We start from the raw sequence: 12,990 nt of genomic DNA on the forward strand, positions 1-12,990 counted from the left end.
TTGGCTAGCTCCTCCTGAATCCTAGCAAACTGTGCTGCGTGTAGTTACCTGTGGGAAGTTTTTGAGCAGACTCAGGACCCCGTGGTGGTAATGCAGCAGCGCACAGTGGCTTGGGGACAGCTGCAGGAAGAACTGGGCCCGAGAAGGATCCACTGGATTGGGCTGCGTGGGCAGGACCCGGGGTTGGAATCCATTTGCAAATTCTAGATCAAGAGACTGGGAAATGAGAAGAAAGAGGATGAGGGCTAGAAGTGGACAAATCACCGATCCACCCCAGGCTGGCCTCCGCTGCCCCACTCTGCCAGTGAAAGTAACCAGGCCGTGGCGCGTGGCTCCAGAAGCTCCCATTAAGGCTTTCCCAAGAGGAGAGTTGCCCACTTCCCCTTACAGCCGTTCGGTCAGAAGCCTGACCTCTCAGTGGCTGCCAAGGCTCAGGGAGGAAGCAGTGACCCCAGGACAAAGACTTTTCTGAGCAGCAAAGGCAATGCCGGGCGCTGGGGGAAACAGCCCTGGCCTCTCACCTGCAGTGGGATCTGCCTCAACTCCCATTCCGTCTCCAGGGCCAAGGTCTGGAGGGCCCGTGAGCTCGGGTCAGGGCACACCAGGACAGCCTCGTCCACCACACCGCAGGCTCCGCTGAGACTCTGCAGCCAGGGAGTCGACACCCGGACCTACAGGAAAGACATCAGAACAGGAGGCGCACGGGGATACTTTCATTTCCCTCTCAGCTCATCAGCAACGTCACCACCAGATCCCACTGGGGGACCTAAGCTCAAAGGTTCTTCCCAGTTGGTTCCCACAGAGACCTTCCCAACCCTCCCAGCCTCCCGAGAGCCAAAGCTGGAGAAAATCAGGATTGTCTTTTTGTCATTTGAAAAATACCCCAGATCGCTTTTAATACCTGACACTTCAGATTTCTCTACTCTATCTGTCATATATGGTTTCGCATTATCATCTTGCAGTATTATCCTGTAAGATACTTGCAGGTAATGAATAGATCTTTGCAATTTTTTAGCCAACCCAGGAGAACACCCTGTGCAAATGTGAGAACTTTAAGTAAATGCTTGATGAGGAGAAGGCAGCCTCCAAGTGCCCAGAATCAGGGACGATGACTGGCTTTTGAACCTGCCCAGATGAGTTCCCTGGTCCCCAGGGCAAAGAAGGGCTCTACCATTCCCCTGCACAATTCATGAGGCTCCTCGAGCCAGACCATACCTGCTGAACAATCTCCCCATCTTCCACATTAAACTTGACAATATTCACGTGGCTGAAGGGAACAACGCCAAGGGCCCACACTACCCCAGAGCCGTAGGAATACATCATCTGGTAATGGATGCTGTCACTGAGAGAGGGGAGAAAGAGCAGGGGGCAACAGCTCTAGCCATAGGACGGGACCATCCTCAGGGGTCTTCCAAAACCAGGTGGCCAGGTCCTCAGCCAGATGTCACAAACTAGCAGTCCCAAATAAGTTTTGTTTGGCTTACAGTTTTTTTGGTTTTGTTTTGTTTTGAACTTTAACTGGTTGTCAACATTTAGAACTGAAATTTTACATGATAAAAATAAGAATTCTAGCTTTTCTTAAAAAGTGAGCTGTGGTAACACTAGGCCTACCTACATTCCTATAGGGCACCAATCAGCTGAGTAAGGCTGCCCCCTCCCGGTAGGCTAGGCACATTGCAGCTCCCAACAATTCCCCACTGGGCCTGTTGCTCATGGATGCTATGCACTTGGCCCCATAGGAATTTGAGTTTTGGGTCCCTGTTTTAAACTCTGAAAATGGCCACAGGCGGTCTAAGTAGATCCTTTCCTCCCTCCCTCCTGTTCCTTCCCAGCTCCAGTGCATCCCACCACCAGAACATCTGGAAACCAACTCACACCTCACTCAGCTCCTACTCTGAGCTATCCTTGAGTTGTTCTAATGTTAGTATAAGTGAAAGGCTCAGTCTGACTTGAACTAGAAGTCAAAAAGCCCAAAAGACCTTGACCATGAGTGAGTGAGTGACTCTCCTTGCTTGGCAGGCTCTTATGCCCAGATGGAGAGTTTTCTCTTCACTACAAAGGAAACTCCAGAGGCAGTCATGGCCTGGCAGTCCAGGCCTAGATCTAGTGAGCCCAACAGGCTATACGTGATGCAAATATAAGGGAAGCTTGAGTCAAAGCAAACGCTTCAGCCCTCAAGGACAAAGCTGGATGCCCTCATCAAAGAGAGCAGGATGAGGCAGTCATCACCTGGTGGGAAGGCAGCCTTACCTTTCTGGGAGATGCTCCACCCACTTTAGGTGCCCACTGGAGAGGTGATGGAGGGCAAGAGTGGTCTTCTTCAGGACCGCGATGTACCTCACTGACTCCTGCAGCCCCACCAGCCCCAGAGCCTGGAAACTGAGCAGAGGCACAGGGTGAGCACTGCCCAAGGCCTCCTGAGCCTCAGGCTGGAGGAGGCAACCCCAGACACGATCACCGTAGCTTGGCTTTGGGGTCAAAAACATCTGGATCCTAATCTTGGCTCTGCTTTTCCCTGGCTGACTTGAGACTGTACTTTCAACCACTTGGCTGTACTGTTTCCTTGAAACCACCCCCAATCTCCTCCTAAGGAGGGTTGTTCCCTCCTTCTCCTGGGACTTCATAGCAACCAGGCCAACCCTCTACATGGCAGCCGTCAGACAGTTCTGTCACTATTGGGCTACATGCACCAAAGGACACGTTCCTTGATGACTGAAACTATCTCACACTCATCAGTGTGTTCCCACTGCCTGGGGCTCCCAAAGTATTTACTCAGTGAATTACTATCAAAGATGTCTAAGCTAACGCAAATGACCCTATAACAACTTTAGCAAAGATGTCACAGTAGCTCGAACTGTTACCTAAACATAAAATTAAAACACTGGGAGTTTTATATTACATCCTCACATCTAGAACACTGCAAAGCTCTCACATCATGGTAAGATTAGGAAGAGCAGTCAAGTACCAGAAGGAACACGGTGCCCAGCACAGAGCTCTGCGTCTAACAGGTGCTCAGTAAATGCTGGCTGAGTAAGCACATGTGTCTCATAACCTCAAGAACACCAAAAACTGGGTGTTTGATGCTCTTTGGCTCTTCAGTGGTTTTTTCCCCCTGAGAAAAAAGCCAAAAAGCCCAGAGTCGCTGTCCATGTAGATCTGTGTTCCAGCAAAGCCTTTATTTAACCCAGCCAAGATGAAACTCAGCTTCTTCCCCTCTACCTGCCACTGTCCAAGGTAACCTCCCAGTTCAGGCCCCCGATGTTAGTCTCCCAGGAGCGCATGATCCGGCCTCCATTGGACACAGTGATTGCATCTGAAAGAGAAAACACCACATGAGGTCATCTCCCAAACTGATGCTCCGTGTGAAGCCTCCTAGGGCCTGTGAGCAGTGGCCTCACCTCTGATGTACGAGAGCAAATGGAAACTATTTGCACTGTCTTGTCCTGTTGGGAACACCCCTACCCCACTGCCTACCACACCCCTTACAAAGAAAGGGCCCAAAGGATGAGGAGAAGGAGCTGACGCCATGACAGAGACGAAGCAGAACCCAACCTACCCTGTCCGTAGAGCAGCATGGCATCCACAGCCCCTTCTGCCGTGCCCTTGTCCACATGGCGCCACACTGGGAGACAGGAGAGTCAGATGTTACTATGGACCCGAGCGAGGCATCCAAGAAGTCGGGTAGGAGAGAATCGAACAGGGCTTCATTTGCACAGAAGTGTCTGATTTTACTTTGAGGCAGGGAAGGGTCAGAGCTAGCTGGCAGTGATCCACTTACTCACAATGCATAAGGAGGGGAGGTGGGGTTGAGGGCAGCCACCACTGTCCCAATCTCAGGTCTCCGCACCTCCCATCCCCACAACCACCCCAACAAACATGTAAATGGACAATGACAAAATTAACAAAATCCATATGATTCACAAGAAAAGTAGTGACTGTAAATTATACTTCCATGATTTTAGTGCCTAAAAACATTCATAAAAGCAGTATAAGTAATTTAAAGGAGTTGAGCAGATCCAAAACTTCAGTGCAAAACAGAGTAATGTGTTTTTTGCAGCAATATCTTATTTAAGAACACTCAAAACTCAGGCTGAAAAAATAAACTCAAAAGCCAGTTATAGGAATATATTAAATATTCAAAGATGACAAGACTGAAAAACACAAACGATCAGAATTTTGGCCCATCTGTCCCTAACCTGGGAATCAGCCAGGCTGATTTAACAAGCCACAGGCCATCCTGGATTCAGTATGGGCAGCCTTGTCATCCCAAGCTAACCAGTCTACCCAGTTCACTTACAGAGCTCCCCGGTCCGAGAATTCAATGCTGCAATCACATTTTTCTCTGTGGCCACAACTAACTTCTTGGATCCTGGGGAAAATTCCAAGGAGGCAAACTTGAGCTTCCCAACATACTGCTGTCTCCTGAAAAAAAAAAAGAGTACAGGGAAATCTAAGGGGCCAAAACCATCCCTGCACAAAATGTTTTGGAAAAAGACAATTGCACATGAGGTTATCACCATCGTGTGGGTATCAGAAATGTTTGCTGATGAAGAGATCTGACCAAAAGCAGTATTTCTATGCAATGTCTTCAGAAGCAAAGGGAAGAAGAGAGAATACACCCTGATAGATGAAATACAAGTCTCCCTTCTAAATGCAAGCACGTATTTATCTCAAGGAACACCCAGAGGAGCACCTGGCTTAAATCCTACTAGAACAAAATTGCAGTCCTCTCTGTATCCATTAATAGTGGGACCAGACACTCATACTACACATGGGATAAGAGACACAAACCCTGTTGTTGATGAACACACAATCCAGTGTTTCCTTCTATTTTCACCTATCTTTGAAGAAAAACTATGCAAATATTCTTATAAAACCCACTAGACGGGGTCAGGCCTTTGTTCTCCACAGCCTAGTATTCTAGCCCATACTATGTTCAGGATCCATTTAACTCATTACTCACTTTCCTCAGAATACACCCCATCACTTTCAACACTCTTATTTGGGCATAAATGGAATACAGTTAGCTTCCCGTGGCACACTACCAAGTACACAGAAGGTCTTCGCACATTGCTGTTAAAGAACTGCGATCTCTAGCAAATTAAACATGTGGCACTTACACTCATTGCTCTTGTTACAATGTTGTTTGGTTTAATTTTTTTAAGAAGAAACTATACAGTATAGAGAGACAGGTTTATATGACATTTGCCAGTTCCCATCCGTACTTTCATATTTTAACCTCAGTGTACTCACTGAACACTTCATGAAGTACACAGGACAAATATTATTACTCTCATTTTACAGGTGAGTAAACCAAAGTCCATTAAAGTCAACTAATTACTGTTGGGACTAGAATGCAAAACTAAGACCTTCTGAGTCTAAATCCCATGCAACTGCGAGGAGGGTCAGTACCCCCAACTCCTGCGTTGTTCAAGAATCAACTGTACATATGATATTGTTAGCATCTGCCCTCCTCATTAAAAATGTGACATGTTGCATTCGTCACACCGTCTTTATATCACATACTTATATAACGGCCCCACTAGACTGAGCTCCTTTCCATCTCTGTATCCACAGCACCTAGAATGACCACTGATCTACAATAGGCACTCACAAACATGTGAATCAATTGATCTGAAACAGAAAAGACTTCACAGAAGAGCTGGGCTCTGAAAGCTAAACTGCTCCCTGAGTAATAATTGCTAACATACTGATGGCACTCAGTGAGCCAGCCCTTGTGCTAAGTAATTCAAAGGAATTATTTTTTTCATCCTTACAAATACTGTAGGAGGTAATGGTCTATTGTAAATCCGTTTTACAGATAAAGAAACAGAGGCATGGAGTGGCTAAGTCATCTAGACTATAAAAGTAATGCCTACTTATTGTAGAAAACAAGAAAAATACATAAAGGTATAAAAAAGGAAACAAAAAATGCCTAAAATACCACCACCACAAACTTTTTAACATTTTGGTGTACTTCCTTCTGTTTATATTTCAATTTATAAATTGCATGTACCTAATATTCTGCTAAATTGGAATCATACCATCTATGCTGTACATGAGTAATGAATACAGTCAACCCTTGAACATCACAGATCTAAACTGTGCAGGTCCACTTTTACACTGGCTGTTTTCTACAGTAAATGATACAGGAGGACACAATCTGCTGTTGGTTGACTCTGAGGAGGTAAAACCGCAGATTCAGAGGGCTGCCTATAAGTTATATTTGATTTTCAACTGCAGGGAGGGTCAGTACCCCCAACTCCTGCGTTGTTCAAGAGTCAACTGTATACATGATATTGTGAGCATTTGCTCTCATCATTAAAAATGTGACATGTTGCATTTGTCACACTGTCTTATATCACATACTTATATATTGGTCTCCCTAGACTGAGCTCCTTCCCGTCTCTGTATCCACAGCACCTAGAACGACCGCTGTCCACAACAGGCACTCACTAATATGTGAATCAATTTATCTGATTCAGAAAAGACTTCATAGAAGAGCAGGGATCTGAAGACTAAAGTGTTCCCTGAGTAATAATTGGTAACATACTGATGGCACTCAGTGAGCCAGCCCTTGCGCTAAGTAATTTAAAGGAATTATCTTATTCATCCTTACAAGTACTGTAGGAGGTAATAGTCTATTAGTAAGCCCATTTTACAGATAAAGAAACGGAGGCATGGAGTGGCTAAGTCATTTTCCCAAGATCGCACACCCCTTAAGTGGTAAATTGACGTTCAAACAGAGGCCAGCCAACTCCATGGCCTTAAGGAAGGGGTGGGTGGATGGGTGGGTGGGCTGGGGGGTGAGTGAGTGACTGACTGAGTGAACCAATGAAAGTGAGTGAGGCAGTGAGTCAGTGAGTAAACGAATGTATGAATAGCACCTCCTAGCTATATGAGTCTTGGGCAGCCCAGTTCTGAGCCTAAGGCAGAGTTGGGCTGGAAGGAAGGGGAAAGAGGACTCGGTTTAGCACTTTTAAAACTCAAGTCCCTGTTTTCATGCCCAAGAGACACCAATTCGAGGAGGAATCAGATTTCACTGAAGGCTGTAGAAATCTGACACCCACTAGATCAGAAACCCGACTGTCATAGAAATGGGGCCTGATGGGAGAGAAAAGTGACCAAGCATGCCTGGATGGCAGAGCCTGCTTCACGGGCTTGCGACCTGTACAGTCGCACAGGGACTGGCTCAGAAGGGCCCCCAACTCTCTGTTTAACGCTCTACCATCGCCACCTTAAAACACTTAGATGTTGAACAAGGGGTCCTACATTTCATTTTGCAGTGGGCCCTGCAAGTTATGTAGCCGGCCCTGCTGCATGGTAATCCACGCCTCCTTTTAGATAGAAGGCAGGTACTGAGAAAATATTTCAGGAATAGAGCCCCCCGTACGCACCAATCAAACTTGCCCACTTGGTCTTCGTAGACTGCGGCCGCAGGGATAAGCAGGGCAGCCCAGAGCCAGAATCGGGACGCTGCCGCCGCCATGATGGGCGCCCTGGCCCCGCCCACCGCTGGCCCGGCATGCACCGGGCCGCAGGCTCCGCCTCCGCGGAACCATAGAGTTGGGACCGTGCGCGGAGCCCTCGATTGGCCGCTCAGAACTCGGAGTCCCCAGCCCTCGCGGGAAGTCGCCCCGGAGATTAGGGGAAGAGCGCAGACGGCGGCCGGGCCGGGAGAGGCTGGCCGCAGAGCCGATTGGGTCAGGCACGCGCGAGGGCAGCCCCCGAGGGCCGTCCCAGAGGCCCCCGCGCTGCTGGGGTCCTAATAGGCAACACCGCCTTCCGCCGCACGTGTCTGCAGCGAGATGCCCAAATCCAAGCGCGACAAGAAAGGTGGGCGAAAGGGGCGTTTGGACCCGGGTTGGGGGAGTTCGTCGGCTGTCTGTCAGCTGTTGTTGAGGGTTCGGGGGCACTGAGTAAGACGCCAGGACCTCCGCGGGCTCGCTACGCTGTGAGCTGGGATAGACGGGGGCTTGGGGGCGGCAGGAGCACCGGAAGCACCGGAGGAGGCTGGAGCCTGGTGGAGTCAAGGAGCGGAGACTGTTTTGGCCGGCCTGGAGAGCTTTTCCAAGGCCGACTGACCGGGGAACAGCCTCTGAACACCCAGGCTGTGCCCTATCTCGCCGTGGCCCACCTTTCCTACCTCAGCCGGTCTCTTAGGTCTTCGCGCTCCCGCCACCCTAGCCCCCTTTCCTTCAGCACAGGCTTATTCCCGAGTCTGGTCCTGTGTACTTGAAGTTGCTTCTGCCTGGCGTGCTTGTGCTCCGGTCTTCGTATGACTGGCTCTTTTCTTGGTTGGCAGTTCGTAGGCACCTCCCGACTACCGTGGTGCGTCTCTCACCCTAGCTTTCTAGTTTATTCGCTGAACGAATATTTAGGGGTCTGGCACTCTCCAGGGGTTGGAGGACACGATAGTTACAACAAGGAAGGCGTGGAGCCCTCATCGAGCTTAACATTTTAATCGTCAGAAGTGTATTCTCCCCTGCAATACCAAAAATCGAATAAATAAAGTCAGATAGTAATGAGTCCCCTGGAGTAAAAGTGAAAGAGATGGTGGTATCCTTTTGTATAGTGAGGACAGAGAAGGCCTCTCTGATGAGGAGGCAAATGAGCAGAAACCTGGAGTTACCTGGGAGAGTGGTGGTCTGAAGAGAGGGAGCACCAAAAAGTACATAGGCCCTGGAACGGGAGCATGTTTAACATATTTTGGGATAAGAGGCCAGTGTAGCTGAACAGAGCAAGCAAAAAGCAGAGTGGGAATTGGGCAGGGTGTGCAGGGCTTGAAAGGTTTTTGCAAGGAATTACCTTTCAAAAACCCAGGTGAGCAGAGGGATTGATGGGGTTCAACTTTACTTTTAAAAGATCACCTTAGTTACCTTTTTGGGAATAGAGTGGAGAAGGCAGGGTCAGTGGACAGGTGCAGAAGCAGCCAGACCAGCAATAATCCAAGAGAGCAAGGTGCTGGCTTGGCCCAGTGCTGCACTTGCCCCTACTGGTATGATTACCTTTCTACATGTGTGCTTCATGAAGAGGGACTGTGAGTGCAAGAGGTGGCCCCCTCCTAGGACCCAGGGCTTTTCATTTGCTGTTCTCTTAAGTGTTTGTGGAATAATCGGATGCTGTGGAGAGAGCCCTGGTCAAATCTGGCAAATGCCAAACCTTCTGAGTCAGGGGCAGATTGGGCCCCAGCTGTTAGAGATGCTTGTCCCTCCCCAAAGAGGCATTGTTGCATCCATGGGTCCAAACTGCAAGACAAGATGTGGCAAAGGAGCTACTGTCCCCAGACTCGTCCTTCCACAGCACAGGCCAGCCAGAGATGATCTCTATGCACCATGGCTAGCAGGCGAGGTCCGCCACTGAAAGCAGAGGCAGTACCAGCCCTGCCCCCAAACCTCAGGAGGGATCTTTAGGTTAGCCTCAGAGGGGCTAAGGAACACCTGGTTTGTCTAAGTAACAGGAAAGATCAAGGGATCTTCAGGCTCCGGAACACTGGAGAGTAGGTTCTCTGGGGACACTGGTAGTAGCCTTGTGTACCAGAAGTAGTGGCCGCGAAAGCCTTGCCGCCTTTCCTCAGACTGGCTTGGTCCAGCTGGGCTGCTAAAGGGGAGAAGAAAACGAGTCTCCAGGGCGTCCCCATTTGTCTCACCGTCCCCTTTTTCTTCTCTGTATTAGTCTCCCTAACCAAAACTGCCAAGAAAGGCTTGGAACTGAAACAGAACTTGATAGAAGAGGTAAGAGCTTGTTCTTTCTATTTTTCCAGAACTTGTGTCTGGTTTACAAAGGTGGGTGTAGGGCTGCTTGTCAGGGAAACATGCTGCTTTAAGAAAGAAATCAAGCTGCTGATCCAGCCCTTCTTCCTCCAGCAGCAGCACCAATAAAAGCTCCCGTAGTGATGCTTTGCAGCCTTGATTGAGCTCTTGCTCTGCCCTGCAGTGCTGTTTCATACGTGCCTTTCCACTCCTTCCTCACAACATCCGTGGGAGGGAGATGCGACGTGACTGTGGCAGTTGGGTAACTGAAGTTTACAGAGATGGGTTAACTTGCCCCATGCCAGAAAGCCAGGGAGTCACCAAATGTGGGTATATGCACCAGCCCTCTGACTGCACTGCCTTAGTGCTGCGGGCTGGGTGAGAGCGGAGTCTACTGCTCAGAGATGCTGCTTCCAGCTCATCGTGGCTGCAGCCAGCAACGTGGGCACCACAGAGCCAATAAGCTGTGTCCTCTTATGAGTAAATAGTAAGGCTTTCTATGTTTCCATGTAGCAGGAGCCATCCTAGTGTAGCTAAATTTCTAGGTTGTCAAGAGCTACTAGACAAAGCAAAGCGGCTGGTTCCACTGTTGGCCGCAGTAAGTCGGAAGCCTGGGAGGATGGTGGGTTGCTGGCCTGGGCTCAGCTTTCCCTGCTTGGTATCAGGGCAGCCCTTGTACTGAGTATCCTGGCTTCAGTAGTGGAAGTGTGAGGCCTCGGGCTCTAAACTTCCATGGTTGTAAGAGATCGAGAGCAGACTCTTCCTGTCTGAGGCCATAGTCTTGCCCAACCCCTGCTGCCCCTTGGACTCCAGAGCCCCATGAATTGTCCCGCAGCTTCGGAAATGTGTGGACATGTACAAGTACCTCTTCATTTTCTCTGTGGCCAATATGAGGAACAGCAAGCTGAAGGAAATCCGCAGCGCCTGGAAGCACAGCCGGTGAGTGAGCGGCCGAGGGGGGGGCTGCCCTCACACCGAAGGGGCCGGACTGCTCTCAAAGCACAGGGGCAGCTAACGGCCTTGGGTACCAGGGTCACAGATGGCGCCTTAATAAGAACAAAATGCCACACTTCCAGCAACAGGTGCTTGTTAACTGTTAAAGCTGGTCTTGGCATTGAGCTCCTCCAGAGGCGGGACTTGGGTGTTGCTCAGGGATTCCTCCAGGAGAAGGAACTCCGTTAACCCTGGGGTGTGGTCCCTTAAGGAACATTTCACCTGCTCTGGTTCATACCATTAAATGGGCCTCTTCCATACATCCAGATGGGGGTGTGGGCCGGGGGGGCATGATCACCTAACACTCAGAGTGGCTGAGACAAAATACAGTGAATGTCAGAGAATGTGCAGGAAGATAACAAAAGGGACCCTGGGCCGGGGACAGAGGGGGCAGGGCTGCGTGGAAAAATGGGAGCCTCCGGCCATACCTTCTGCTACAAAATGGCCTAGGCCTAGGCTCAGGCTCTGGAGACTGGAGCTGCTTTGCCCTTAACTAAAGGGAGGACAGGGCAAGGCACTTCCTTCATGAATCTTTCTTTTTCTCTGTAGGATGTTCTTCGGCAAAAACAAAGTGATGATGGTAGCCTTGGGTCGAAGCCCATCTGACGAGTACAAAGACAATCTGCATCAGGTGAGTCTCCAGGCCACCCTGGGAGGGGCCAAGGCCAGGCTGCCTTCTGCTGCTCTCACGACACATACTCTGGCCGTCAGGCTGGCCTGGGGTTGGAGAGAGCAAGGCCTGGCGTAAAGCTCTGTTCTGCTTTAACCTCCAGGCCCAGAGAGTAGTGCCGCCATCTCCAGCTGTGACAACCAAAAATGTCTCCAGATGTTGCCAGATGTGGGGGGTGGGGCTGCAGTGTTGTCCCCAGTGGAGAACCACTGCTCTAATGTGACTGAACCGACCTCACTGTGGTTTTGTAGGTCAGCAAGAAGTTGAGGGGTGAAGTTGGTCTCCTTTTCACCAATCGCACTAAGGAGGAAGTAAACGAGTAAGTGTTTGGGGGAGTGGTGGGAAGGGAAAGGTTGGGGAGGTCTCCAGGGAAGGAATAATCCCGGGCTTTGTACATCAGCTAAGAACTGGTCCCTGGAACCCTGTTACCGAGTCTTTATTCTTTCCAGTGCTTCACTTCTCTCCAGGCTGAGCTGAGAAGTATGGGGGTGGTGGGGGCGAGGCCCAGGGCAGAGCCTGACTCCAGGCACGTGGGCGGGCCCCTCACAAACCACCCCTCCTGCCACTTCCCTTTCCCCCGAGGTGGTTCACAAAATACACGGAAATGGACTACGCTCGAGCGGGGAACAAAGCAACTTTCACCGTGAGCCTGGACCCGGGGCCCCTGGAGCAGTTCCCCCACTCCATGGAGCCGCAGCTGAGGCAGCTGGGCCTGCCCACTGCCCTCAAGAAAGGTACGGGGACATCCCTAGAGCTGAAAGGTCACAGCTTAGCAGCCAAGGTTGCAGGCTTCCAAGCCTGCCGTTGCCCCCACCTCCCCCGTTCTGGCTGAGCAGGTTATTACTACCAGCCTCCATTTTCTCATGTGAAAGTGGGGCTGAGCGCCCCCCTCAGAGCTGGGGTGAAAGCGGACAGTGACTTACAGCCAGAATACGGCGGCTAAGGGACTATGTAGGGGTCACTGTCCCCTGCCCTGAAACTCCCAGGCAGCTGAACGCTTGCTGATTAACCCCTGCCCTCCTCTGCAGGTGTAGTGACCTTGCTGTCCGACTACGAGGTGTGCAGGGAGGGTGATGTGCTGACCCCGGAGCAGGCCCGCGTCCTGGTGAGTGTGACCCCTTCCAGCCATCTCCAGGCCGAGGCAGGAGGGGCCACAGACACTTCTGACCACACTTGTTCCTCCTGACCTTTGATTTCCTTTGTCTCTTGCAGAAGCTTTTCGGGTATGAAATGGCCGAATTCAAGGTGACCATCGAATACATGTGGGATGCGCAGTCTGGAAGGTTCCAGCAGATGGGCGATGACTTGCCAGAGAGCGCGCCTGAGTCGGAAGATGAATCAGAGGAGGACGATGACAGCTGATGGGTCCTTGGGACTGAGGGCCTGTTCATGTCTCCTCTTGGCTGGACCACATGGGACTGCCGCCACCCCCTGTAGGAGCAGCTGTTTATTTGGCTGTGGGTGAAGATGAGAGAGGTGACAGGGACAGACTGTTTCTCTGTAAATAATAAAACTTTGTCAGCAGGGTGTCTCCCTGCAAAAGAGACTTTTCTTAAAAAGCCTTTGGGTTTGGAC

The 12,990-nt window shown here is 50.4% G+C and overlaps 2 protein-coding genes across 6 annotated transcripts in view; one reads left to right on the top strand and one right to left on the bottom strand.

The window, feature by feature from the left end:
• The window catches only part of EMC1 (ER membrane protein complex subunit 1), a 23,338-nt gene extending 15,791 nt beyond the window's left edge, over nucleotides 1–7,547 (bottom strand). For all 5 annotated transcript variants that reach the window (XM_032495316.1, XM_006188271.3, XM_014562250.2 and 2 more), the window contains exons 1-8: nucleotides 7,398–7,547; nucleotides 4,298–4,422; nucleotides 3,557–3,622; nucleotides 3,220–3,313; nucleotides 2,251–2,379; nucleotides 1,216–1,342; nucleotides 522–671; nucleotides 49–216 (exon numbers count right to left, since the gene is read on the bottom strand). In XM_032495316.1, the coding sequence (XP_032351207.1) occupies nucleotides 49–216; nucleotides 522–671; nucleotides 1,216–1,342; nucleotides 2,251–2,379; nucleotides 3,220–3,313; nucleotides 3,557–3,622; nucleotides 4,298–4,422; nucleotides 7,398–7,489 (951 nt within the window). In that variant the 5' untranslated portion in view covers nucleotides 7,490–7,547. The remainder of the gene's footprint in view (nucleotides 1–48; nucleotides 217–521; nucleotides 672–1,215; nucleotides 1,343–2,250; nucleotides 2,380–3,219; nucleotides 3,314–3,556; nucleotides 3,623–4,297; nucleotides 4,423–7,397) is intronic.
• A 116-nt stretch (nucleotides 7,548–7,663) lies between these two features.
• MRTO4 (MRT4 homolog, ribosome maturation factor) lies at nucleotides 7,664–12,974 on the top strand. Its single transcript, XM_006188273.3, has 8 exons — nucleotides 7,664–7,836; nucleotides 9,676–9,734; nucleotides 10,588–10,691; nucleotides 11,295–11,376; nucleotides 11,667–11,734; nucleotides 11,998–12,149; nucleotides 12,444–12,520; nucleotides 12,628–12,974. The coding sequence occupies exons 1-8, from the start codon at nucleotides 7,809–7,811 to the stop codon at nucleotides 12,775–12,777; spliced, it is 720 nt and encodes a 239-aa protein (XP_006188335.1). The 5' UTR covers nucleotides 7,664–7,808; the 3' UTR covers nucleotides 12,778–12,974.
• The last annotated feature ends 16 nt before the right edge of the window (nucleotides 12,975–12,990 follow it).

The sequence above is a fragment of the Camelus ferus genome, chromosome 13 (genome assembly GCF_009834535.1).
Source record: "Camelus ferus isolate YT-003-E chromosome 13, BCGSAC_Cfer_1.0, whole genome shotgun sequence".
In the NCBI taxonomy this organism is placed as follows: Eukaryota; Metazoa; Chordata; class Mammalia; order Artiodactyla; family Camelidae; genus Camelus; species Camelus ferus.